Source organism: Microcaecilia unicolor, chromosome 2, assembly GCF_901765095.1.
Source record: "Microcaecilia unicolor chromosome 2, aMicUni1.1, whole genome shotgun sequence".
NCBI classification, from domain to species: Eukaryota; Metazoa; Chordata; class Amphibia; order Gymnophiona; family Siphonopidae; genus Microcaecilia; species Microcaecilia unicolor.
In genome coordinates this window covers 188820617-188847849 of record NC_044032.1, presented here as the reverse complement: position 1 = coordinate 188847849, position 27233 = coordinate 188820617, and the positions used below count along the sequence as shown (strand labels likewise).

General features: G+C 46.7%; 1 protein-coding gene across 3 annotated transcripts in view; it reads right to left on the bottom strand.

Annotated features, from left to right (window-relative positions):
* Positions 1-27233, bottom strand: part of MEGF10 (multiple EGF like domains 10) — a 252707-nt gene that overhangs the window by 64329 nt on the left and 161145 nt on the right. For all 3 annotated transcript variants that reach the window (XM_030193579.1, XM_030193577.1, XM_030193578.1), the window contains one exon: positions 19307-19409. In XM_030193579.1, the coding sequence (XP_030049439.1) occupies positions 19307-19409 (103 nt within the window). The remainder of the gene's footprint in view (positions 1-19306; positions 19410-27233) is intronic.

The following is a 27233-nucleotide window of genomic DNA, read 5'->3' as shown; positions in this document are numbered from 1 at the left end:
CTTTATTGTTGGTAGCATTTTTATTTAATCTCACCTATATTTGCTTGTGCAGCATACAGATGTTCACAGAGGAAGTATAATAATGGAATAACTTTTCATAGGTACAGTAGTAATTTGTTATAAATGTCATTTGGAGAGGATGGTTATAGGGACACACTAGCACTGTTATATTTGTGCAGATGTTTTTTCTCCTGGTAAAAGACCAGTAAAACAGACATCATGTTATGAGAATCAGATACTCAACATTTAGAGTTTAAATCTATCTATTTAATTATATATTTACTTATTTATTTATGACATTTATATCCCACATTAAACATGAATTAGGTTGAAACCTGGGAATATTTAAAATCTTTTTTTTTTTCTTATGCCTAGATCAAAAGAGAAAGATGGTTTGTGGGAACTTGCTCCTTTTGTTTTTTTTTTTTTGAATGCCAAATGTATATTATTATAGAAATGCACTTAATATTGTTGATTACTACTATTTAAGAGAGAGAGATTGAATAATGAGGGCAGAGCTACCTTCATGCAGGAGTCAGTCTAAATGTGCCACCATTTTCCAGTTCTGTGGTATATATTTATTTCTTCTTCAAGTCTGGTTGTAAAAGGCATTTTTTTGTTTTTTTTTGTGGGGGGGGGGGGGGTAATCTCTGTCTCCTGGCTGTGTTTGTATATAGATGAGTCCCTGGAATAATGATGGCTAAGGAAAAGCAGCAGTAGAACAGTTGGAGCTGAATGATATTTATGTTCATACGTTAATTATTTTCAGTGGAAATTAAATCTGTTGGCTGCCTGCTATGTGAATATTCCATCACTCTTTCATTATTGCTACCAAGTATTACATAATTAGGGCATATGCCTTAAACATAGATTATTGAAATTCATTTATCTAGACCTTACATGCACATGGTATTGCTTGTTAAACCCAAAGGCAAAACCTAAGGGTGATTAAACAATTTGGTATAAACTGTGTTTATGACTTTTACTTGTTTTTTCCTGCTTTTGGTCCTACTGATCTGTACATCTGTTGCGTTACTTTGTTGAGTGAAAACAGTTGGGTGGGCTTATAGGAAGGGAGAGGAGTACGGGAAGGGAAGTGTTCTTGGGGTTGCATGGCTATATGGAATTTACAGTAAAGAATATTGCATATTTTAATATTATTTTTAAATTGGTTGCTACACTGTACCTTTGTACCAATAAAATGTGTAATACAGTTACATACATATATATCACTTTTTTTTGGGGGGGGGGAGAGCGCCTGCTGTTAATCATTTATCAGTACACTGCTGGAGATGCTGTACCCCTAGGGTGGGGGTAGAGAAGGAAAATGGAGATGATGGATACCTGGGGAGAAGGGAAGGGAGGATGTGATGCTGGACTATGAAGAGATGCATAGCTAACTGTTCCAGGTTTCCAAGTTCATTAAAGATTTGCAATCCCGCCCATAAACAAGGTTATCTGAGTGGCTTACAATCTAATTGTAGGGTATAAGTAGGGAGAATACATAAGACAGAATGAGGAGGGTTGGAAGTTTAGAACTAAGTACATAAGTAATGCCATACTGGGAAAAGACCAAGGGTCCATCGAGCCCAGCATCCTGTCCACGACAGCGGCCAATCCAGGCCAAGGGCACCTGGCAAGCTTCCCAAACGTACAAACATTCTATACATGTTATTCCTGGAATTGTGGATTTTTCCCAAGTCCATTTAGTAGTGGTTTATGGACTTGTCCTTTAGGAAACCGTCCAACCCCTTTTTAAACTCTGCTAAGCTAACCGCCTTCACCATTTTCTCCGGCAACAAATTCCAGAGTTTAATTATACGTTGGGTGAAGAAACATTTTCTCCGATTTGTTTTAAATTTACTACACTGTAGTTTCATCGCATGCCCCCTAGTCCTAGTATTTTTGGAAAGCGTAAACAGACGCTTCACATCCACCTGATCCACTCCACTCATTATTTTATATAACTCTATTATGTCTCCCCTCAGCCGTCTCTTCTCCAAGCTGAATAGCCCTAGCCTCCTTAATCTTTCTTCAAGGGAAGTCATCCCATCCCCGCTATCATTTTAGTCGCCCTTCGCTGCACCTTTTCCAATTCTACTATATCTTTCTTGAGATGCGGCGACCAGAATTGAACTACAATGTTTGATAAGAGACTAAGGGGTCAACACATGAGAGGGGAGCTAAGCCATCCACACCAGCCTCTAGCAGTCTATCAAGAACACAGGAATCTGTATCAGGTGTATGCATCATTGAATAAGACTATGTTAATGTTAGTTTTGTTGCAGTGAAGATTGTAATCTAAGGTGCTGTAGTAGCAAGTTCCAGTGCCCAGGGCCCTGGACTGAGAAAATGGAGCACTGAGTATGATTGTGGACAATTTCCCTGAAAGAAGGTACAAGCAGGCATTTTTACTGTGATTATCTGAGCGTTCTGAATGGACAATAGGGGGTTAAGAACCAATCTGGCGGTAAGGGTAACAAGATTGTTGGATCTTGAATACTAGAAGGAGAGTCTTGTGGGTGATAAATTAAGAATAGGCAGCCAATGCACTGCTTTAAGAAGGGGGGTTATGTGGTCAAATTTCCTTGCACCTGTGATCAGTTTGATGGCAGTGTTCTGTAGCAATTGTAGTCTTCAGAGGTCCTTTTCTCTGAGTCCATTATAAAGTGTATTACAATAGTCTAATTGCCTAATGATTAGGGAATGAACTAGGATGTTCAGTGCTGGGGGGAGCAGAAGGGATTTTATGGACCAAATCAATTGGAGCTTAAGTAAGGATCTTTTTACAACTGAAGAAACCTGTGGTGTGAATGTGAGAGAGTTATCAAGAATAACACACCGCCAAGGACACTAAGATCCTCCCAAGGACTTACACTAACTATACCCTCTCCAAAAGACATTACACGATGTGATACCCGCAATAGAGCCTTCTCTGGAGTAGCCCCCACACTCTTGAATGCATTGCCTGAAAGGCTCCGCTTAACACTACCTCTACTTCAGGAAGCAGGTGAAAGCTTGGCTCTTCAACCAAGCCTTTAACGGAAGAAGTAACTAACTTGTTAGTCTCACTCACACACACAAGGATTGACTTGGGCTGCACATACTGCATCGGGACATGTTTATCCACTCCTACCCTAGCTGAAATAATATTTAACCATCTCTCTGACCTCACGTGCAACTTTCTTCAAATCAATCATCTTACTTTCTAATTAATCTATATGTTACAACTTTGCCTTACCCATCACTATAATTATAATATTCTAGTACATATTTTGTGTTGTCATTGCAAGTAGTATACCATGCCATACTTTGTATTGCTGTTCGAATATTTTTACTGCTCTAATTGCCTCCTGCTCATGTTTGATCTATTCTTACTGTACACTGCCTTGAGTGAATTCCTTCAAAAAGGCGGTAAATAAATCCTAATCTACTATAATAAAACTCACCCTCAACGTTCTGAGGTCACTGACGTCAGTGAAGCCAAGTCACTGACAACAGTTCCTTCAGGTTCGAAGGTTCATGGTAGTGAAGCCACCAGGCCCCGCCCTCGCGTCAAACGTCATGACATCGAGGGCGGAGCAAACGTTGAGGGTGAGTTTTAATATCTCCGCGTAACCTAACCGCCCCTGCCGCCCAACTGAGCAGAAAACCGCCGCCCCGACACTGCCGCCCTCCCGAAACTACCGCCCAGTTGAGGACAATACCGCCGCCCCAACATTGCCGCCCTCCCGAACCTGCCGCCCAGCTGACCCGAATATCACCGACCTGCTCTCCCACACTAACAACAACAAAAAAAGAGAACAGACAGCTGACGTCTCTGCTGCTGCTCCTCCTCTCCCCTTACGTCGCTGCCCCTGGAGAAGACCCCGGAGGAGCGCAGCGACATCAGAGGGGAGAGGAGCAGCAGCTGCAGAGGTGCGTTTTACTTTTAACAACTTTTTCAAAAATGTTTCTTTATGTTCCGGCTGCTGCTGCTGAACAGGAGAAGCAGCAGCAGCAGCAGCCACAGAGTTAGCATTTGCGGGTGCTGAGGGGGTTCATATGGGCGAGGGGAGGGGCTTCGTTATGCGCCGGGGAGGGGGAGTGGGTCGGGTGATATCGCCAGGGGGGGGAAGGGGCTTGCAAATCACGTGCCCACACCGAAAACATGCAATAAAATCTCTTTTAACCCCCTGACTTCACTACTATAGCCTACTCTGAAGCCAGCCTGCCACTGCTGCTAAATACAAAGATTCATTGGTACAGGCAACCCGCATCGACTCTATCGAAGGTAAACTATGCAGGGGGGGGAGGGCAGGGGAGGGGGACCCTAAGACCACAGAGGGGGGAAGGGGGTCCTCAAACCACAGAGAGAGGGGGGTCCTCAGAGCACAGAGATCCTCACACCACAGACAGGGGGGGGAAGAGGGGTCCTCAGACCACAGCATAGGGGGTCCTCAGACCTGAGAGGGGGAGAGCAAAGGACACTCACTGTCTCACACACACACTCGTACACACTCATTCTCACATAAACACACACTCTCTCACAGACACACTTGCACCCACTCTCACTGTCTCACACACACACACTTGCACATTCACTCTCTCTCACGCACACAGTCACTGTCACAGACACTCTCTCAAACATACACACGCCGCCAAAAACCTTGCTAGCGCCCGTTTCATTTCAGCAAGAAACGGGCCTTTTTTTACTAGTAAATAAATAAATAAACACCTAAGATTTTGTGGATGATTCTAATGGAATATCAGTGGATCAGAGGAGGATAAGTCCAATGGGTAGTTTGGTTGTTCCATCACTGAAGAGGATGTATTTTGATTTATTAGGATTTAGGATGAGTTTGTTCTTTGTCAGCAAGTCAGTTATCTATATTAGTTTGTTATTTATAATGTGGATCTGGTGAACACTGGCGAGGTCTAAAGTGCATAGTATCTGAATGTCATCTGGTTATATATACACTGTAGTAAGGTCTAGGGATTGTGTAAGAGTTAGTAGGGGCTCAAGAGCAGTGGCGTACCTAGGGTAGTTGACACCCGGGGCCGGTCATTTTTTAACACCCCCCCCCCCCCTCCAAAATCTAGTACTAGGCATGCCGAGAATACAAAACACTCAGGACCTATAGAGCAATTCTAGCATACCATAAGCAGTAATTTCTACAAGTCACACAAGGAAAAGGAAAGCATCTTAAACACTACAGTGAGCACTAGAACATCAATTCACCTACTGTAAAACGAAACCAGGCAGAATAACACAGATCGTCCATCTTACACAGTCAATGCCAACCGAAAGCCATGTCTTTTTCACAAACACAGATACACCCTAATCCACTATAGAATAAGCAATAATAACCTTTCTATTTAGACAAAAATTAAACTGAACCCCCAAGATGCCAGACTCTGCATACAATGCAACACCACAGAAACAGAAAATGTCCCCTAGTACTGTGCAAAATATAAAGACAGCAGATGTAAATTTGAAAAAACTAACAAGTACCAATCACCACTTTACAAATTAACAAATAGAAATAAAACAAATATAGAAAATAAAATAATACCATTTTATTGGACTAATACATTTAGCTTTCAGAGGCCAAAACATCCTTCCTCAGGTCAATACAGTATAGTGCTGTTACAATATCCTATCCGGACATGCGGAAGGGGGTTTTGTTCTCCGAAAGTTAGCCAAAATGTATTAAAATTAGTCCAATAAAAAGATTACCTTATTTACATGTTCTATTATAAACATTAACACAGCTACAATACTACTTTATCCTAAAGCAAAAAAAAATATATATATATATATTTTATTTACAGTTTGTTGTCTCTGGTTTCTGCTTTCCTCATCTTCTTTTCACTGTCTTCCTTCCATCCAGCATCTGTCTTTGTTCTCTCTCTGCCATCCAGTGTCTGCCCTCTCTGCTGTCCCCTCCATCCAATGTCTGCCCTCTCTCCCTGCGCCTTCCATCTACATCTGCCCTCTATCTCTGCCTCTTCCATCCACCATCTGCCCGTCTGCCCTCTCTCTCTCCCCCTTCCATTCACTGGCTGCCCTTTCTCTCTGTCCCTTCAATCCATCATTTGCCCTCCCTCTCCCATCCATCCAGGGTCTGCCCTCCCTCTCCTCCCCCTTCCATCCAGGATCTGTCCCCTCTCTCTGCCCCTTTTTTTCAGCCCCCAGTTCTAGCCCCACTATCCCACCAGTCCCCAGTTTCAGCCCCAGTCCTTTTCTCCCACCAGTCCCGAGCTTTAGCCCCCAGCCACTTCTCCCTGTCCTCTTTTTATCCCCCAGTTTCAACCCCAGCCCTTTTCTCTCACCAGTCCTCAGCTTCAGCCCCAGCCACTTCTCCCTGTCTCCTTTTCAGCCCCCAGTCCCCACAATTTCAGCCCCTGCCGCCTTTCAGCCCCCAGTCCCAGTATTAGCCCCCTTATCCCACCTACCCTCCTTTCAGCCCCCAGTTTCGGCCCCCTTCATCCACATGCCTTGCCCCCCTATTCAGCTCGACCCATTCTCCCACCTGACCCAGGCATGCCCCATTTTCCATCATGACCCCTTCTCAGACCCCAGTTCTAGCCTCCTTCTCCCATTTGAGAACCCCCACCCCATCTGAGAACCCCCACCCCAGTCCCCTTCTCCCATCTGAGAACACCCACCCCACCCCAGTCCTTCTCCCATTTGAGAATCCCCAGAACACCCCTCTCCTCTCCCATCTGAGAACTCCCCTCCCCACCCCAGTCCCCTTCTCCCATCTGGAAACCCCTCCCCACTCCAGTCCCCTTCTCCCATCTGAAACCCCCCTCCCCATCTAAGAACCCCCACAACACCCCTCTCCCATCTGAGAACCCCCTCCCCACCCCAGTCCCCTTCTCCCATATAAAAACCCCCTCCCCTCCCCATCTGAGAACCCCCACAACACCCCTCTCCCATCTGAGAACCCCCTCCCCACTCAGTCCCCTTCTCCCATCTGAAAACCCCCTCCCCTCCCCTCCCCATGTGAGAACCCCCACAACACCCCTCTCCCATCTGAGAACCCCCTCCCCACTCAGTCCCCTTCTCCCATCTGAAAACCCCCTCCCCTCCCCATGTGAGAACCCCCACAACACCCCTCTCCCATCTGAGAACCCCCTCCCCACTCAGTCCCCTTCTCCCATATGAAAACCCCCTCCCCTCCCCATGTGAGAACCCCCACAACACCCCTCTCCCATCTGAGAACCCCCTCCCCACTCAGTCCCCTTCTCCCATCTGAAAACCCCCTCCCCTCCCCATGTGAGAACCCCCACAACACCCCTCTCCCATCTGAGAACCCCCTCCCCACTCAGTCCCCTTCTCCCATATGAAAACCCCCTCCCCTCCCCATGTGAGAACCCCCACAACACCCCTCTCCCATCTGAAAACCCCCTCCCCACTCAGTCCCCTTCTCCCATATGAAAACTCCCACAACACCCCTCTCCCATCTGAGAACCCCTCCCCACTCAGTCCCCTTCTCGCCCATATGAAAACCCCCCTCCCCTCCCCTCCCCATCCCCATTCCCATCCCCATCCCATGTGAGAACCCCCACAACACCCCTCTCCCATCTGAGAAGCCCACCCCGACCCGACTCTCCTGCTCCCACCCTACCTTTAAAAAAAATTTTTTTTGAAGCGTCGTTGCAGGCAGCGCGCTTTGCGTCTGCCCTGCTTGTTGTAAAAGAAGTAAAGAGTAGTTACTCACCTGTAACAGGTGTTCTCCGAAGACAGCAGGCAATATATTCTCACTGATGGGTGACGTCACGTCGGCCCGGAGGACTTTCCAGCAAAGTCCATGACAAAAATAAAAATGTCCCCCGTCGCGCGGGTGGATGTAGTGCGCATGCGCGCGTCCACTTTCCCGCCCGTCGCGCGGGCACATTCCTCAGTTAATTACCAGAATTAGAGGAATACAACTCCAAAGGGGAGGTGGGAGGGTTGTGAGAATATATTGCCTGCTGTCTTCGGAGAACACCTGTTACAGGTGAGTAACTACTCTTTCTCCAAAGACAAGCAGGCCAATATTCTCACTGATGGGGTATCCCTAGCCCCCAGGCTCACTCAACATAACAAAGAAAGGTCAATTTGGTCCCGCAACGGCGAGGACAAAAAACAGAATTGACCTGAAACCAAATTCAACTAACTGAGAGTGCAGCCTGGAACAAAACAAACATGGGCCTAGGGGGGTGGAGTTGGATTCTAAACCCCAAACAGACTCTGCAGCACCGACTGCCCAAACCGACTGTCGCGTCGGCTATGCTGCTGAAGGCAGTAATGTGATGTGAATGTGTGGATTGAAGACCACGTCGCAGCTTTGCAAATCTCTTCTATGGTGGCTGACTTTAGATGAGCCAGTGACGCCGCCATGGCTCTAACATTATGAGCCGTGACATGGCCATCCAAAGTCAGCCCAGCTTGGGCGTAAGAGAAGGAAATGCAATCTGCTAGCCAATTAGAAATGGTGCGTTTTCCGACAGCAACTCCCCTCTTATTGGGATTAAAAGAAATAAACAGATGGGCGGACTGTCTGAAGGGGCGTGTCCGCTCCACGTAACAGGCCAGTGCTCTTTTACAGTCCAAAGTGTGCAACTTGCTTTCGCCCGGGCTCATGTGAGGGGGGGGGGGAAAATGTTGGCAAGACAATTGACTGGTTCAGATGGAACTCCGACACCACCTTCGGTAAAAACTTCGGGTGCGTGCGGAGGACTACTCTGTCATGATGAAAGACAAGGAATGGTGCATGAACTACCAGGGCTTGGAGCTCACTGACCCTACGAGCTGAAGTAACAGCCACCAAGAAAATGACCTTCAAGGTCAAGTACTTCAGATGACAGGAATCCAGTGGCTCGAAAGGAGTTGTCATCAGCTGGGTGAGAACGACATTGAGATCCCATGGCACTGGAGGAGGTTTGACAGGGGGCTTTGACAAAAACAAACCCCTCATGAAACGCATGACTAAAGGCTGTCCAGAGATAGGCAAGCCATCCACATGAGAATGATAAGCACTGATTGCGCTAAGATGAACCTTAACCGAGTTGGTTTTAAGACCAGACTCAGATAAATGCAGAAGGTACTCAAGCAAGGTCTGTGCAGGACAAGAGAAAGGATCTAGACCGTTGCTGTCACACCAGACGGCAAACCTCCTCCATTTAAAAGCGTAACACTTATGTGTGGAATCTTTTCTGGAAGCAAACAGGACTCTGGAGACACCCTCAGAGAGACCAAAGGAGGCAACCTCTATGCTCGCAACATCCAGGCCGTGAGAGCTAGAGACCGGAGGTTGGGATGTAGAAGCGCCCCCTCGTTCTGAGTAATGAGGGTCGGAAAACAGTCCAATCTCCATGGTTCTTCTGAAGAAAGCTCCAGGAGAAGGGGAAACCATATCTGACGGGGCCAAAAAGGCGCTATCAGAATCATGGTTCCCTGGTCCTGCTTGAGTTTCAGGAGAGTCTTCCCCACTAAAGGGATGGGAGGATACGCGTAAAGGAGTCCTGTCCCCCAAAAAAGGAGGAAGGCATCCGACGCTAGTCTGCCGTGGGCCTGAAGTCTGGAACAGAATTGAGGAACCTTGTGAGTGTCCTGGGAAGCAAAAAGATCTATTGATGGGGTTCCCCAAACTCGAAAGATCTTTTTGGCAATAGTCATGTTCAAGGACCACTCGTGAGGCCGCATAACTCTGCTCAGCCTGTCGGCCAGACCGTTGTTTACACCGGCTAGATAAGTGGCTTGGAGAAACATTCCGTTTTGATAGGCCCAAAGCCACATCTGCACGGCCTCCTGACACAGAGGACGAGATCCGGTACCCCCTTGCTTGTTGGTGTAATACATTGCCACTTGATTGTCTGTCTGAATGAGAACAATTTTGTTGGCTAGCCGATCTCTGAAGGCCTTCAGAGCGTTCCAGATCGCTCGTAATTCCAGGAGGTTGATCTGGAGATGCCTCTCCTGAAGAGACCAAGCTCCTTGAGTGTGAAGCCCATCTACATGCGCTCCCCACCCGAGGAGGGATGCATCCGTCGTCAGCACTTTTTGGGGCTGAGGAATTTGGAATGGGCGTCCCAAGACCAGATTGGATCGAATGGTCCACCAACTGAGGGAATTGCGAAAATTGGTGGACAACCGGACAACATCCTCTAGATTCCCTGTGGCCTGAAACCACTGAGAAGCTAGGGTCCATTGAGCCGATCTCATGTGTAGACGTGCCATGGGTGTCACATGAACTGTGGAGGCCATGTGGCCCAGCAATCTCAACATCTGCCGAGCTGTGACCTGCTGGGATGCTTGTACTTTGGAAACCAGAGACAGAAGTCTGTCTGCTCTGGGTCCTGGGAGATAAGCACAAGCTGTTTGTGTGCACAACAGAGCTCCTATGAATTCCAATTTTTGAGCTGGGACGAGATGGGACTTGGGAGAATTGATGACAAACCCCAGCATCTCTAGCACCTGAGTAGTCATCCACATGGACTGCAAAGTTTCTTGCGGAGAGGTGTTCTTCACCAGCCAATCGTCCAGATAAGGGAACACATGCACTCCCAGTCTGCGTAGCGACGCTGCCACAACTGCCAGGCACTTTGTGAAAACCCTGGGTGCAGACGCCAAGCCAAAAGGCAAAACACAGTACTGAAAGTGCTGTGATCCCAGCCGAAATCGAAGATACTTCCTGTGAGCTGGAAGTATCGATATGTGAGTGTAAGCGTCCTTCAAGTCCAGAGAGCATAGCCAATCGTTCTCCTGAATCATGGGTAGAAGGGTGCCCAGGGAAAGCATCCTGAACTTTTCTTTGACCAGATATTTGTTCAGGGCCCTTAGGTCTAGGATGGGACGCATCCCCCCTGTTTTCTTTTCCACAAGAAAGTACCTGGAATAGAATCCCAGCCCTTCTTGCCCTGGTGGTACGGGCTCGACCGCATTGGCGCTGAGAAGGGCGGAGAGTTCCTCTGCAAGTACCTGCCTGTGGTAGGAGCTGAAAGACTGAGCTCCTGGTGGGCAATTTGGAGGTTTGGAAATCAAATTGAGAGTGTACCCGTACCGGACTATTTGTAGAACCCACCGATCGGAGGTTAAGAGAGGCCACCTTTGGTGAAAAAATTTTAACCTCCCTCCGACCGGTAGATCGTTCGGTACAGATACTTTGACTTCGGCCATGCTCTGCTGGAGCCAGTCAAAAACCCGTCCCTGGTTTTTGCTGGGGAGCTGCAGGGGGCTGCTTCGGTGCCCGCTGCTGACGAGAGCGAGCGGGCTGGGGTCGAGCCTGAACCGGCTGACGGGAATAAGAAGTGTACCTACGGTTCCTAGAAGCGTAAGGAGCACTTCTCTTTCCCTTAAAAAACTTCCTAGCAGTGGAAGTGGTTGCAGAAGGCGCCCGGCGGGAGAGAGAGTCCATAGCGTTATCACGCTGGTAGAGATGATCAATCATCTCTTCTACCTTCTCTCCGAAAAGGTGATCCCGGCATGGGATATCTGCTATCTTCCGCTGAGTTCTTTCCTCCAGGTTAGAGGCACGCAGCCATGAGAGCCTGCGCATCACTATACCTTGAGCAGAAAAGCGAGATACCACATCGCAAGTGTCAAAAATGCCCCTGGACAGGAACTTGCGACACGCCTTCTGCTGCCTGATCACTTGACGAAAGGGTTCGGCTTTCTCCTCAGGGAGTGTATCTACCAAACTCTCAAGTTGCCTCACAGAGTTCCGTAAATGAATACTCGTGTAGAGTTGGTATGACTGGATTTTGGTGGCGAGCAGACCGGCCTGATACGCCTTCCTCCCAAAAGAGTCCAGAGTTGCAAACTCCCGCCCCGGGGGCACCGAGGAGAAGTTCCTGGAACTCTTGGCTCTTCTGAGAGCGGAATCCACCACCGCTGAATCATGAGACAATTGGGTCTGCATGAGACTGGGTTCCCCGTGGATCCGGTATTGGGACTCAACTTTTTTGGGGACGGTTGGGCTAGAAAAAGGCTTCTCCCAGTTCCTCAGCATAAGTTCCTTAAGAGTCTCATGAAAAGGAACCGTGGCAGAAGATGAAGGTGGAGATGGATAGTCCAGAACCTCTAACATTTTGGCTCTGGGCTCGTCCACAATTTCCACGGGGAAGGGGATGGCCTCAGACATCTCCCGAACAAAAGATGTAAAAGACAAGCTCTCGGGAGGAGACAGCTGCCTTTGTGGCGAGGGAGTGGAGTCAGATGGAATACCTTGAGAATCCTCGCCAGAGAACTCCCCATGTACTCCTTCATCGTCCTCAGATGAGGCATCATCAGATGGGGCTAGAAGCTCAGACAGAGCCGCCCGAATCTGAGCCCGTCTCGACGAAGAGGCTTGACGGCCTCTATGATGGTGCCGAGAAGTTGATGGTCCCTGAGACTCCGGAGAAGCTTCCTGCTCCGACATCTCGGGAGAGTCAACTCGGGAAGTCAAAGAAACCGGCGCCGGAGGCGGTACCGGTGAGACAGACCTCACCACAGGCTGAAGGCCTGATGCAGAAACATTCGGCATCGGCAATGCCGAAACCTCCGACGCCGTCGGCACCGGTGCCTCTGAAAGCATCGACACCGGCACCGCCGACGCCGTCGGTACCGACAACCTCGATGCCGACTGCCACTGCTGCATCATGTCCATAAAAAATGGGAACATGGCCTGCATGCGCTCATCCAGAGTTGGTGCCGGAAGATGCTGCGGGGTCGGTTGAGGCATCGGAGGCAAAGTCTGCAGAGGTTGGGGAGTGGGGACTCGGCTGCCAGTGACCCCACGCGTCGGAACCTCAGTTATAGAGGGAGAGCGGTCCTCTCGGCACCGACGCTTCTCGGGTATCGAGTGAATCGATGACCCGGAGCTCCCGGTGCCGTGTCTCGAAGGAGACCGACGACGATGCCTCTTGGCCTTTGCCCGACGCATGTCGTCGAGACTCCTCGGCACCGGAGAAGAGGACGTGGAATCCACACGTCTCTTCGGGGCCGGGTCCGACGCAGAACGGTCCCGGGGGGCCTGCAAAGCAGGAGGCGCCGAGGCGGGTGGAGACCCACTCGATGCATCACTGCTCCCAGCGTGCATCGGTCGAATGGCAGCCTGTCCCCGGTCTCCCGGTGCCGACGCTTCCTTCGACGTCGACCTCGACGACGCCGGACCTGAAGACATCGTCCTCAATGGCACCGACTTCACCGGCACCGACTTCCCCGGCGCCGATTTAGAGGGCGCCGACTTAGACGACGTCGACGGCGCCGACGCCGAAGCACCGGGCCCAAAAATCTTTTCTCTCTGGGCATCTCGAGAGAGCAGTGTCCGCTTTTTCATGGCGAGACACAATTTGCAGCTCTCCGAGCGGTGGTCCGGCCCAAGGCACTGAATACACCACGAGTGTGTGTCAGTGCCAGAGATGGCCCGATGACAGCGGGCACAAGGCTTGAAGCCGCTGGGCGTCTTCGTTGACATCTCGGGAAAAACTGTCCCTGCCAAATCAAAAGACGCGATTGTGTCAATAAAAAGATGGACACAGAAAAATAAAAGAAAAACGGGAAAAAATTAACCCGACCGAGCGATTTAAATAAAATCGCAGGCTAAAAGAAAGGAAACTTAATAAACGAAACAATATCTAAGATAACTAGAAAGGATACTTCGCTTTCTTCTTGAATCTTCACCTCCGGGCATACGAGGAACACGAAGACGAAGGTCGAGCTCCGTGTCACCTCAGACGCGGAGAAGAAAAAACTGAGTAATGTGCCCGCGCGACGGGCGGGAAAGTGGACGCGCGCATGCGCACTACATCCACCCACGCGACGGGGGACATTTTTGTTTTTGTCATGGACTTTGCTGGAAAGTCCTCCGGGCCGACGTGACGTCACCCATCAGTGAGAATATTGGCCTGCTTGTCTTTGGAGAAATCTCTTTGCTTCGTCGTCGTCGGGCCTCACTATGTCCCGCCCTCGCGGAAATTACCTCAGAGGAGGGCGGGACATAATGAGGCCCGACGACGACGAAGCGAAGAGATTTACTTCTTTTACAACAGGCAGGGCAGACGCTTCAAAATTTTTTTTTTAAGGTAAAGTGGGAGCAGCGGGAGCAAAGCGGATCACCCCCCCACCCACTGACACCCGGGGCGGACCGCCCCCACCGCCCCCCCCTTGGTACGCCACTGCTCAAGAGTACGTTAACAAGAGTAGGAGCCAATATGGACCCTTGTGGGACTCTGAAGGCAGGTCAAAAAGATTCCGATGAAGTGTCTTTGAACTGAACTGAATAATAACAGTTCGAGAAGTATGACGAGAGCCAAGAGAGGATCATGTTTTAACTCCAAGTTGGCATAGCCTGTCTAGTAGAATGTTGTGGTCAACTAAGTCAAAGGCCGCGGACAGATCTAAAGAGAGGAGTAGGACTGATTTTGATTGGTCAAGGTGGCAGAGTATGTAAGTAGTGATACCTATGATATTGCCTGAAGCCAATTTAGTTTGGGTGCAGTACGTTTGTCTTGATGAGAAAATCTTGAAGTTGTGAATTTATAACTGATTCTGCAATTTTCGTGACAAATTGGAGATTGGCAATGGGGCAGTAGTTATTACAGTTTATGGCTGGTGGGGTATGATCTTTAAGTTTTGGTCTTATGCTAGCAAGTTTCCAATCTTGTGGGATGTGTCCATCTGAAAGACTGGCAGTAATCATGGATACAATGAATTGGTTCGCCTAGGGTGTCAAATACCTTTGGCAGCCCTTGTAGGAAGTAAGCCTGTGTCTCCTACTGGCTTTATTTTATGCACTTTTAGGTGTGTTGGGGGAGGGGCCTTTCCAGTGGCAGGGGTCTGTTATGGAGCTGAATCTTTTCTTAAAGCAGGCAGGAGGGAGGGGGTGGCTCACTGGCTCCAGATGAAGGCATAGCTGGTTAGATTTAAGCCTCCTATACTAGCATCTAGGTTTGCTGAGCTAGTGCTAAACATAAGCACCTGCCCAGGATTTCAGCTGCTAAACGTAGCCATGTAGTAAAACCAGTGCTTTTTTTGTGCCGGTACGCAACGGTACGGCGTACCGGCACCTTTTTCTCCTCCTCCCCTCCCATTACTTCCAGCGATTCTCCACCTCTCTCCTGCCCTCCCATCGACGTGCAACGATTTTTCCGTCCCTCCCCTGCCCTCACCTCTCTCATATCCAGCGATTCTTCGTCCCCCAGCCGTCCTCCTTCACTGCCTGCCAGCCAGCGTCGGACTCAGAAGCGAACGGTGCAGGCAGCGATTGGCTGGCAGCGTCGTAGCTTCCCTCTGCAAGTCCCGCCTACAACTTCCTGTTTACGCATAGGCGGGACTTGCAGAGGGAAGCTACGACGCTGCCAGCCAATCGCTGCCTGCACCGTTCGCTTCTGAGTCCGACGCTGGCTGGCAGGCAGTGAAGGAGGACGGCTGGGGGACGAAGAATCACTGGATATGAGAGAGGTGAGGGCAGGGGAGGGACGGAGAATCGCTGCACATCGATGGGAGGGCAGGGGAGAGGCGGAGAATCGCTGGAATTAATGGGAGGGAAGGGCAGGGGAGAGAGAATTGCTGGAAATCAATGGGATGGGAGGGAAGGGCAGGGGAGAGAGAATTGCTGGACATGGGATGGGAGGGAAGGGCAGGGGAGCGAGAATTGCTGGAAATCAATGGGAGGGAAGGGCAGGGGAGAGAGAATTGCTGGAAATCAATGGGAGGGAAGAGCAGAGGAGAGAGAATTGCTGGACATGGGAAGGGCAGGGGAGAGAGAATTGCCGGACATGGGATGGGAGGGAAGGGCAAGGGAGAGAGAATTGCTGGACATGGGAAGGGCAGGGGAGAGAGAATTGCTGGACATGGGATGGGAGGGAAGGGCAGGGGAGAGAGAATTGCTGGACATGGGAAGGGCAGGGGAGAGAATTGCTGGATATGGGATGGGCTGGGAGGGAAGGGCAAGGGAGAGAGAATTGCTGGACATGGGAAGGGCAGGGGAGAGAGAATTGCTGGACATGGGAGGGAAGAGCAAGAGAGAGAGAATTGCTGGACATGGGAGGGAAGGGCAGGGGAGAGAGAATTGCTGGACATGGGATGGGAGGGAAGGGCAGGGGAGAGAGAATTGCTGGAAATCAATGGGATGGGAGGGAAGGGCAGGGGAGAGAGAATTGCTGGACATGGGAAGGGCAGGGGAGAGAGAATTGCTGGACATGGGATGGGAGGGAAGGGCAAGGGAGAGAATTGCTGGACATGGGAAGGGCAGGGAAGAGAGAATTGCTGGACATGGGATGGGAGGGAAGGGCAGGGGAGAGAGAATTGCTGGACATGGGAAGGGCAGGGGAGAGAATTGCTGGACATGGGATGGGCTGGGAGGGAAGGGCAAGGGAGAGAGAATTGCTGGACATGGGAAGGGCAGGGGAGAGAGAATTGCTGGACATGGGAGGGAAGGGCAAGAGAGAGAGAATTGCTGGACATGAGAGGGAAGGGCAGGGAAGAGAGAATTGCTGGACATGGGATGGGAGGGAAGGGCAAGGGAGAGAATTGCTGGACATAGGATGAGATGGGAGGGAAGGGCAAGGGAGAGAGAATTGCTGGACTTGGGATGGGAGGGAAGGGCAGGGGAGAGAGAATTACTGGACATTGATGGGAGGGCAGGGAAGATAGAATTGCTGGACATGGAGGGGAGAGAGGAGAATCGCTGGACGGGGAGGACAGGGAAGAGAGAATTGCTGGACATGGAGGGGAGAGAGGAGAATCGCTGGACAGGGAGGGGAGGACAGGGAAGACAGAATTGCTGGACATGGATGAGAGGAGAGAGAGGAGAAATGCTAGAAATGGATGGAGAAGAGAGCAGGAGATAGAGGAGAATTGCTGGACATGGATGGATGGAGGAGTTGGCTAGGAGAGAGGAGAAATGCTGACTTGGATGGAGGAGAGGGGAGAGAGAATTACTGCTTTATATGGATACAGAGGAGGGAAGAGAGATGAGAAATGCTGGACATGGATGGAGGGGAAGAGAGAGGAGAAGTGCTGGACATGAATGGAGGGGAGGAAAGAAAAAAGAAGATGCGCATGGATGGAGATGAGGGAAAGGGAAGAGGAGAAAATAGGCAAAAGCTGGATCCATGTTATACCTCCTCCAGTCAATTCCATGGAGGAGGACCCAGCTTTTACTTATGGATGCAGGGCAACAAAAGAAGAAGAAAGGAGGAAAGTAAAGAAATAAATAAATGGAAAGGAAGCCCTGGAAACGGAGTTAAGAGAACAGATAGAGAGCAGCAGAATCAGAGACTGGGACCAATATGGATAGAAAAACAAAGTCACCAGACAACAAAGGTAGAAAAAATCATTTTATTTTCATTTTAGTGTTTGGAATTTGTCTTATTTTGCACTGGGTATACTGGAGCTGTAACAGCTTACAGAAATTATTTATAATGAAAAAAAATCACATTATTTTTTCTCCTATACTAGTATAATATTTTCAATGATGTCTGTTTATATACGCCATGGCTGGTATAAGGGGTGTGGCTAATATGGGTGTGGCTATAATAGGGGCGGTGCCATGTGTGGTGACCCCGCCCACAACGAGTACCGGCACCTTTTTTTCTACAAAAAAAGCACTGAGTAAAACGAGAAACCTAAATTTATCTACCCATCCCCAGTAAATTTTCAAAGTCTTTAAACTAGCTGGTTAAGTCCTTTCTGTCATCCCTTTGAAATTCCTCCCCTAACTGTATCCCCAGCATCTTTGAAACACAAGAAAGGAAATAATTAGTTTTTCTTTGAATATGAATATACTGACCAGAACTGAAAGTTGGTGATAAAAATAAAATACAGGTATTCAAAAAATGTTTTGTTTGCATTGGTTGCCAATTGAGTGGAGAATCCGTTTTTAAGGACTTGCATTAATATATTCCACATTGTATCACAGTAGGCTTTATAAATGTGTAATCAATGATGTACTTTACGCTCTCTGGTAAGGGGTTACTTGATGTACCTTCATTTACACAGATTAGGCTTGATATCTATCGTGATTCACTTTTTATGGTGACAGGACCAGCTCTCTGGAAGACCTTTCCATGGTACGTACATTCTAATCGGCATTGCTTACTTTTAGAAAACAACTGTAAGCCCACCTTTTTCAGCAAGCTTTTCCTCAGAACTACTAGGCCAGAGTAATATATATAGTCTAGGATGGAGTTTTTCATTATCAATATTGTTATCAATTTATAGTCTGTATGATGTTTTATATATTGTTTGATTATATATGTTGATTCTGTTATCCAGCTAGATTTGGAGATAGTATGAGTTATAAGAATTTTTAGAAAAATGTAGCTCCCCTCAAATTGTAAAGAATAAAATAATTTCATTTTGTTTTATGCCTTGGCAGTGTATTCTTTGATAATTTGCTGCTGTTTTGTTCATCAAATATGTATAACAACAACAGCAACAACAAACAAGTAATATAAAGACAAATGGGGGAAGGGGCAGCCTTCTCACTATCCAAGTATCTCAATCTTCAATAATACCTTTCAGTTGATCTCACTGTACTCTGAACTAGAAGAGGCATATTTGAATGTTAGGTGCAGGAAAGCAATGAACAAAGTAGTATGTACATCTATGCAAATTAATCTCATACATATTCATTATGGAAATCCTGAAAATCCAACTAGCTAGGTGCACTTCCAAGAAAGGGTTAGGAAGTACTGTTCTAATGAGTAACAAAGAAGAGAGGTTAGGTCTTTAAAATACAAAGCTCCCTGACCTTGTGGCATTAAATATTTGCTGGTTAGGTTCTTGGATACTCTTAAGTAATATTTATAGATCAGTGCTGCAGAAGTTTCTCTACGTTTGTTTGTTCGTTCATGTGACAAGGTGTTATTTAGCATGGGCAAAATATGTCTTTGTCTCATTACTGAAGAGAAACCAGGAAGCAGAGGTGGCCAAAGGATGGAGGCATAACCACAGATCCAAACAGAAATCTTTATTAACTGAGCCAACACAGCCGTGTTTCGGCACAATACCTGCATTAGGGGTCATATGTAGTCTTTATCAGATCAGATGTCAAAATGGCACCCACAATCCCAAGGTCTCGTAATTCTGAAAAGAAGCGGTGCACCCAAGTTCACTGCTCCCTCAAACAAAGTGAAAGTTGGATCCAAAGAATTCTGTTTGGATCTATGGTTCTGCCTCCATCCTTTGGCTACCTCCACTTCCTGGTTTCATTTGTGTACTCTGCTGAGGTCTCTCTTCTTTGTTGTGTTGCTGTTTATGTCTCATTACTGATCAATGGTAGCATTTCTCTATCATTTCTGCTTTAGGAGAGCACCACCCTCATGTTCCCATTGTCCTCCTGTTTACCTGCCCATCCTGCAAGGCAGCGACAGTAGCCGGTGATTGGATGGCATCCATCTGCGTGGCTGCAGTCACATCGCTCAGCACAGTTTATTCCGTAAGTTCCATCCTGCCAGAAGAATCAGAATTCAGAACTAAGTCAAAATGGAAACAGTGAGATAAATGAAATCTCTGCCATTCTCTTTAATCTAGCTCATCGTGAACAGCTGTTTCTGACCTCACATCAAAATCAAACATCTTTTTGGTCTCTAGGCAACTACAGGTTTTAAGCAGCAGAAGTTAGAAGTGAAACAGATCACTTGGGGGGTTGTTTACTAAAGCGTAGCTCGAGCTATCTGCAGCAGGGCCTATTTTATTTCTAAGGGCCCTGCTGCAGATAACTCAAGCTAAACTTTAGTAAACTCAAACTTTGGTTTGATTCAGATTAAGCAGGTTGAAAGACAGGGCATTTACCTCCAGAAATTCCTTGTTCACTCTTTGAAATGTTTGTGTCTTTGTTGTTGTTGTTTTAAGATGTCATTCAGGTAAAAAAACATTTTAAGTTTTTTTTTTTACATACAGGGCAAAATTCCCCAATAGGCAGAACCTTCACCAGCATTAAGGACTTGATTCATTCATTTCGTTTTCCATAGACAGAGGATGGGAAAAAAAGCATAATGGAATCAGGACCAGAGCAGTGGCAACACCAACTGGAAAAACAGTTCAGAGCCTGTGAACAAGCTCTATTCCTCCTCCTGCAGAACTTCCTGTTACTATGGAAACTGTGTGAGGCACAGGGCTGCTTCAGGCCTGTGCTGACTCCAGTACAATCTCCAAGTGGCTGTTGCAGGCACTGGCTCATGATAGTTTAATAGTTTATAAAATCTTATATACCACCTTTCTAATAATCAAAGTGGTTTGCAATAAAATTCCAAAGAAAGCATAAGGAAAAAGAATGCCATAAAATGATAGGAAAGCCCACATATCAGAAGACCATACACTCTACCATACATACTCTAAAATCTGCCCCAATTAATGGAAAGATAGTAGAACCTGTACCCCATCCCCTAACAATAGGTTCCCTCAAATGTTTTCTGGAAAACTTTGCAACTGCATTCAAAGTGGTTTACATATATTCAGGTACTTATTTTGTACCAGGGGCAATGGAGGGTTGAGTGACTTGCCCAGGGTCACAAGGAGCTGCAGTGGGAATCAAACTCAGTTCCCCAGGATCAAAGTCTGCTGCACTAAGCACTAGGCTACTCCTCCACTAGCAACATTCCATGTAGAAGCCTGCCCTTGCAGATCAGCAATGTGGCCGCATTGCTGATCTGCAAGAGCAGGCTTCTACATGGAATGTTGCTAGTGGAATAGCAACATTCCATGTAGAATCTCCAATAGTAGCAACAGAATCTCAATAGTAGCAACATTCCATCTAGAATCTCCAATAGGGAAAGGGAAATGGGACTTGATGTACTGCCTTTCTGAAGTATTTGCAGCTACAGTCAAAGCGGTTTACATATATTCAGGTACTTATTTTGTACCAGGTGCAATGGAGGGTTAAGTGACTTGCCCAGAGTCACAAGGAGCTGCAGTGGGAATTGAACTCAGTTCCCCAGGATCAAAGTCCACTGCACTAACCACCAGGCTACTCCGCCAGGAAGCCCATAAGAACTGAATGGGCTTTCTCTCATTTGCCACACCGAGAATTAGTAGTGCAGCTTTCTAAAAGAAGCCCTTGGTAAGCTGTTCCATAACACTGGTACCTGCCAGAAAAAAGATCTCTCTCTGGTAGCTACCAATCGCGCTCTTGCATTAGGTGTAACAAACAAGTGAGTATTATCTGACCTTGATGCCTGCCTGGGGCATATAGCTGAACCATAGGCTTCAAATATGGCAGTAAGTCCTCATAAAGCACCTGATGTACAAATCCTAAGACCTTATAAGATGCTCTATATTGAACCTGCAACCAATGAAAATATTTATATAAGGGTGTCACAACAGCAAATGGACAACAGTATGAAACTTTCAAACTCTGGTGCCATTTCCTGTGCCCATAAAATAAAATGTATTTTCTAACGTGGAGGGTATGCCCAGCAGTAATTTGGCAGTGCATGGAAATCGCCACGTGCCACCGTATGAGTAGCCTGTGAGCCCTTATCGCCTACTAAATAGAAGGCGGTAATGGCTAAGGCAGTAAATCTCCGCATACCAATTTTTTTTATTAGTGCACGGCCACTGATGACTTCCATTTTAAAAAAAGGTTTTTTCAGCCATGGTAAAAAATGGCTTGGGCGCATGGCAATTCCATGCGCCCACACCACTGCAGGCAACTTTTTACCGCAGCTTGGTAAAAGGACTCCCTAATACAGTGATGGGCAACCTTTTGAGCTTGGTGTGTCAAAATTCACCAAAAAAAACGAGCATAATTTGGGTGGTGTGTCACTTCGAGAAAAAAAACCATAATTTTGCGATATTTATCATGGCATAACCTGCTGTTATATTACTTATATTTATCCCAAACAATTTATCATGGGAGCCCATTCTTAAGAATCTTACCTCACTGTTATGGCGGCGGCTAAGCAAGGGGCAGGCAGGGCACAACAAGAGAAGAGTCAGAAGACAGAGAGCAGACCGTCCCGCTGCAGCCTCGTGCTCTTGTCGACTCGCGATTATTATGGCAGCAGCTGAAGAGAAGGCGGCAGGCTGCAGGCAGTAGAAGTAAGCCGCTGCACCTGCGTGAAGCGTGCAGCGTGCAGGATTATCACCAGCTGATGCTGAGCAGGCAGGCGCTGGCTGGCACGCGCACGAGCACAGATGCTGCCTCTAGCCTGCCTGCGTCGCCGTCGCGCATTCATCAGAGCAGAGGAGTTAAGAAGGTGAGGTGGTCGCGTGCTCATCGGAGGATTCTGTCGGGGAGTGCGGGGCGGATTTGTCGAGAAACCTGGACAAATCAAGGAAATGCTGAAATCCGCCACGTGTCAGCGAAAATGGCACACGTGTCAGTGCTGACACGCGTGTCATAGGTTCGCCATCAGGGCCCTAATGACTTCCACTGTGTGTCACTGAAAGACTGTTGGGTGTGAGTTAAATGCATGGCTGGTTGGGTTCACATCAGGCTCTGCAACTTAGATTAAATAATACACTTTTTGCTTATTTACAACTCAAACTTTTACTGACTTCTGTTCAGTCTGTGTTGAGGCACCAGTCCTCAGTTTTACTTTAAACTTTTTAAATTTATTTTGGCTGGAGAAAGGAAACGTTTATCTTCCCTTCATTTTACAAATAGCTCTCCTTATGCCCTGTGATAGGAGCTGGATCTATATTTACTTTTAACCCTCCTCCTGGACAACAAAGAAAAAACCTACAGCAACCTGAATCAATTGGAACATCCAAGGATATCAGAACCAGAAACTATAAAGTTCAAACCTGTAATCCGTAAGTTAAAGTTTTATTTTAACTAAATAACTATTTCTAAAATTCTGAATCTGTTAGATTCCTTAAAACTAAAGTCAACCATCAATCCCCTCTCCAAAGAAATTCACATAGAAGTGCAAGGTACAGCCATTTGTTTCTCTGTTGCTGGAAGCCTTTGATCTCACAGGCCTGGTCTGAATTTACAACTTCAAAAAGGTCTGTTCTTTAAGATTATTTAAAGCCTTAACTCTGCATTGTCAACTAGTAAGGTTGCTGATCCACAGGGGGGACTGCAGTGCCACTCCGTGAAATTCTGCCTAACTAGCTTCTGACACAAAAAAATGTGCCTTGGTACAGCAGACTACAAGACCTTGGGGATCCCTGTGGTGTGTGGCAGAGGAAACTATAATCCCCACCAACCAAAGAGAAGAAAAAAGTGCAAGAGGTCAAACACCTACATAACAGTTCTTAAAAGATTACCGCACCAAAGCTAACCCCAGACCACCCTTGGAAACTATAGAACTGGTGAATGCCAGATCAGCTGCAAAGAAATCCTCGGCGATCCATGATGTCATACATGAACAGCATCTTCACATCCTAGGAATAAGTGATACCTGGCTAGATGAAAATAGGGATTTACCACTGGCTGAGCTATACCCAACATCAACCAAGACCAGGAAGACGGGGTGGAGGGGTAGCAGTCTTGATTCAGGATACAATCACACTGCACAGAATCTCCATCTCCCAGCTACATGAAACAGAATCTCTTTTAATCCAACTTGAAGAGGAGTAACCAATCTGGCTGCTCATGATATACCGAGCACATCGAAACAACTCATTATCTGTGCAAGTACTCCTAGACCTGATTATTCAAGTGACCCTGAATTACCCTAGGCTGGTGATCATGGGAGATTTCAATCTGCACATCCAAACCCCATATACCACCACAGCTGCCTTTCTGGACACGATGACAGCACTAGAATTTACGCAGGTGATCAATTCTCCAACCCACGAAAAGGGTCACATACTAGACCTGGTATTCTACAAAGGGGTTGATATCCCAGAATTGTGGGGTAACAGTATTGAAATAACACTCCTATCATGGACAGACAATTTTCTAATTAAATTTTCCCTAAGTGACCACCTGAAAAAAATGGCACCTCCCAGAGTTTGGAAGGAGATCAGAGACAATAAAAGCTGACCGTTGAGAATTTCGTAGAGGCCTTGGACTATCCACATATGGATGGATGAAAAAACAACTACAGTGTCAGAACAGGTTGACATTTGGAATACACACTTAGTCAAGACTTTAGAGAAAATGGCACCACTAAAAAAGGTCTCATGCCCCACTCACAAACTCTCACCTTGGTTTTCTCCAGAACTTTGGATCCTTAAATGCGAAGGACGGAAACTGGAAAGGAGATGGTGTAAATCTCGCCTGGATAAAGACAGGCTAAACTGTAGGAAGCACACGACAAAGTACCGCCAAGCCTTAACAGCAACCAAAAAACAATACCTCTCTCAATGCATTGCACAGGCTGCCAATTCAACCAAGCAGTTGTTCAGTATAGTAAACAACCTACTGCAACCCCCACAACAGAAACAGCCTGCCCAATCTAAACTGAACTGCAATGATTTTGCTGCATACTTTGCCAACAAATTTAAAAGTCTCCTCCAGGATTTACAGGCAATCCCACCCAATCTCCAATCAGTTAACCAGGAGTGCACAAATTTGCCCCCTCCTGACAGCGAAAGATGGGACACTTTTAATCCAATGAAAGAGGAGAGCCTTGACAACATCCTAAGAGACATTTGACCAACTACCTGCTTCCTTGACCCCTGCCCATCAAAGATAATGCAGCAGGCAAGTATGGGCCTCCTAAAAGGTGCCACAAAAATTTAGAATGCCTCTCTTTCTAATGGGCAACTACCAACAGCATTAAAAAGGGCAGTGGTTCACCCTTTGCTAAAGAAAACAACCTTGACTATGGCAAATTTGAAAGTTACCGGCCAGTGTCCAACATCCCATTTCTAGGGAAACTTATAGAACAGACAGTCTGTTTTCAACTTAATGATTGGCTAGAAGAGAGAAACTGGCTAAATCCATGTCAATCTGGATTCAGACCTGATTATGGAACAGAAACAGTCCTTGTATCCCTATTAGATGATCTTCACAGAAACTGAGACAAGGGATTTGCTTCGGTGTTAGTAGATTTCTCAGCAGCTTTTGACACTGTGGATCATGATATCATGCTAGCATGACTGACAGAAACAGGTATCAATGGAACAATACTTACTTGGTTCAGATCCTATCTATCAGATAGGCAACAATCCATAATGTTTGGCAGCAACCCATCGCCCCATGGGCACTGACCTGCGGGGTACAACAAGGATCAATACTGTCACCTATTCTGTTCAATATCTACTTCAAGCCACTAGCTGAGGTGATTTGGTCAATGGGTACTCAGTTCTACATCTACACGGATGATGTGCAGCTACTCATACCCATTGAACCTGACTTACCTACAGCCTTGAATAAACTGATTACCTCTCTAACATCAATTCAAGAATGGGCTAAACATAACAAACTTTGCCTGAACCCAAGTAAAACTGAGCTTCCCTGGGTCCCTAACACAAGTGAATACATACCTGACATCTAAATCTCTTTTGGGAAGTACAAACTCCCCCTCAAATCACAAGTCAGGAACCTTGGAATACAATTAGATTCAACACTTACTCTGATTCCCCAAATCCAAGCAACCTTCAAGAGCTGCTTCTACTATTTGCGACAGCTACGCTGCCTCTCTCCTTACATCAAGAAGGTAAATCTTATCCCAGTTGTACATGCCATGATAACATCAAGACTGGATTAGTGCAATGTACTACACAATTATACAAAGGGCCTGCACCAGCTTCAATTGATTCAGAATGCTGCAGCAAGGCTCGTAGAAGGTTGCAAGCGACGTGACCACATCACACCATTTTTACAAAAACTTCATTGGCTACCAGTACAATACAGGGCCACATTTAAAACTCTATGTCTGATCTTCAAGGCCCTCAAAGGAAAAGGCCCCGAGTACTTGAAAAACAGGATGACCCTCTACATACTGACAAGGACACTAAGGTCCTCTCAAGGACTATCACTAACCACACCCTCTCCAAAAGACATTACACGATGTGATACCCACAAGCGAGCCTTCTCCGGAGTAGCCCCCACACTCTGGAATGCACTGCCTGAAAGGCTTTGCTTAACAGAAGACTATTTCTACTTCAGGAAGCACGTGAAAGCTTGGCTCTTCAATCAGGCCTTTACTGGAAGAAGTAACTAACTTGTTAGTCTCACTCACACACACAAGGAGTGGCATGAACTGTACATACTGCAGCTATTGCCAATTATTTGTAGAGTTAGGTTGGCTGCCCACCCTCTTCTTTCTGTGCAATGCCAGGGCAGTCTGTAAGAATTTTCAGCAGCATTATCCAGATAGTGCCACTGAAAACTGGGAGATATGGCACTTATCTGTCTAATGACTGGATAAGTTGCTCTTGAACATCCAGCAGCTTGTTTTCATTGCCATTCTGTTGTTGAACGGGATCCTACATCTTAGAGTCCATGAAAACTGATTCACAAGGAACACTTGGTTGCTGGTGTCTAGCAAGGAACAAATTCATATTAAAGTATCTTCTACTAACCCAGAGGCACTTGATGCATCGATGCGTCTAAGCCTTCTACTTGTCTAATTTTCCAGAAGGAGGGGGAAACAGTGGTATCCTGATCAGGGAAAATGCATTTTTCATGTTTTTTTCTCTATACATTTCTGTTGGCCCTGGACTTATCCCATAACTGAAGAAGCAAGGTTATCCGATGCCAAAGAATGTCAAAAAGTGTTAGCCTTCAAGTTCTCAGGGAAATACTTCAAAAAGGGTAGAATTAGAAACCATACCACATAGCATATTTCCATTCACATGTGGCGCTTGGATAGTCATCATTTAAATGTACATACTTAACAGAAACACTTCATATAGAGTCCAAGAATAATGATTCTGACTAAACCAAGGCACTTCTAACCCCTTGATTCAAAGAGTAGTGAGACTGAAATGTATACCACTGAAATAGAGAATTACACTGTCAAACAAGTGGAGAAAGCAGCTCATGGAACTCTTTCCGACCTCTCTGTTTGTGCCTCTGACCTGGAGGGAGAGTAGAAAGGAGATTTCAAACGAATGGTTCCCAAATATTCCATTGATTTGGAAATCATAATAAAACAAAACCAACATCCCCATTATGTATAGCATATCAAGAGGGAAATCGGAGCACCCAGGTTAGGAAGTTCACAATTCCTCCACTATTTGACAAAATATTTGTACTGTTTTTGAATCTTGCCAGGTACTTGTAACCTGGATTGGCCACTGTTGGAAACAGGATGCTGGACTTGATAGACTTTCGGTCTGTCCCAATATGCAATACTTACGTACTGGAACCATTTGTAAAATATGTACAACAGAAGCATCAATTTTAAACACATATAGGGGAAAATAA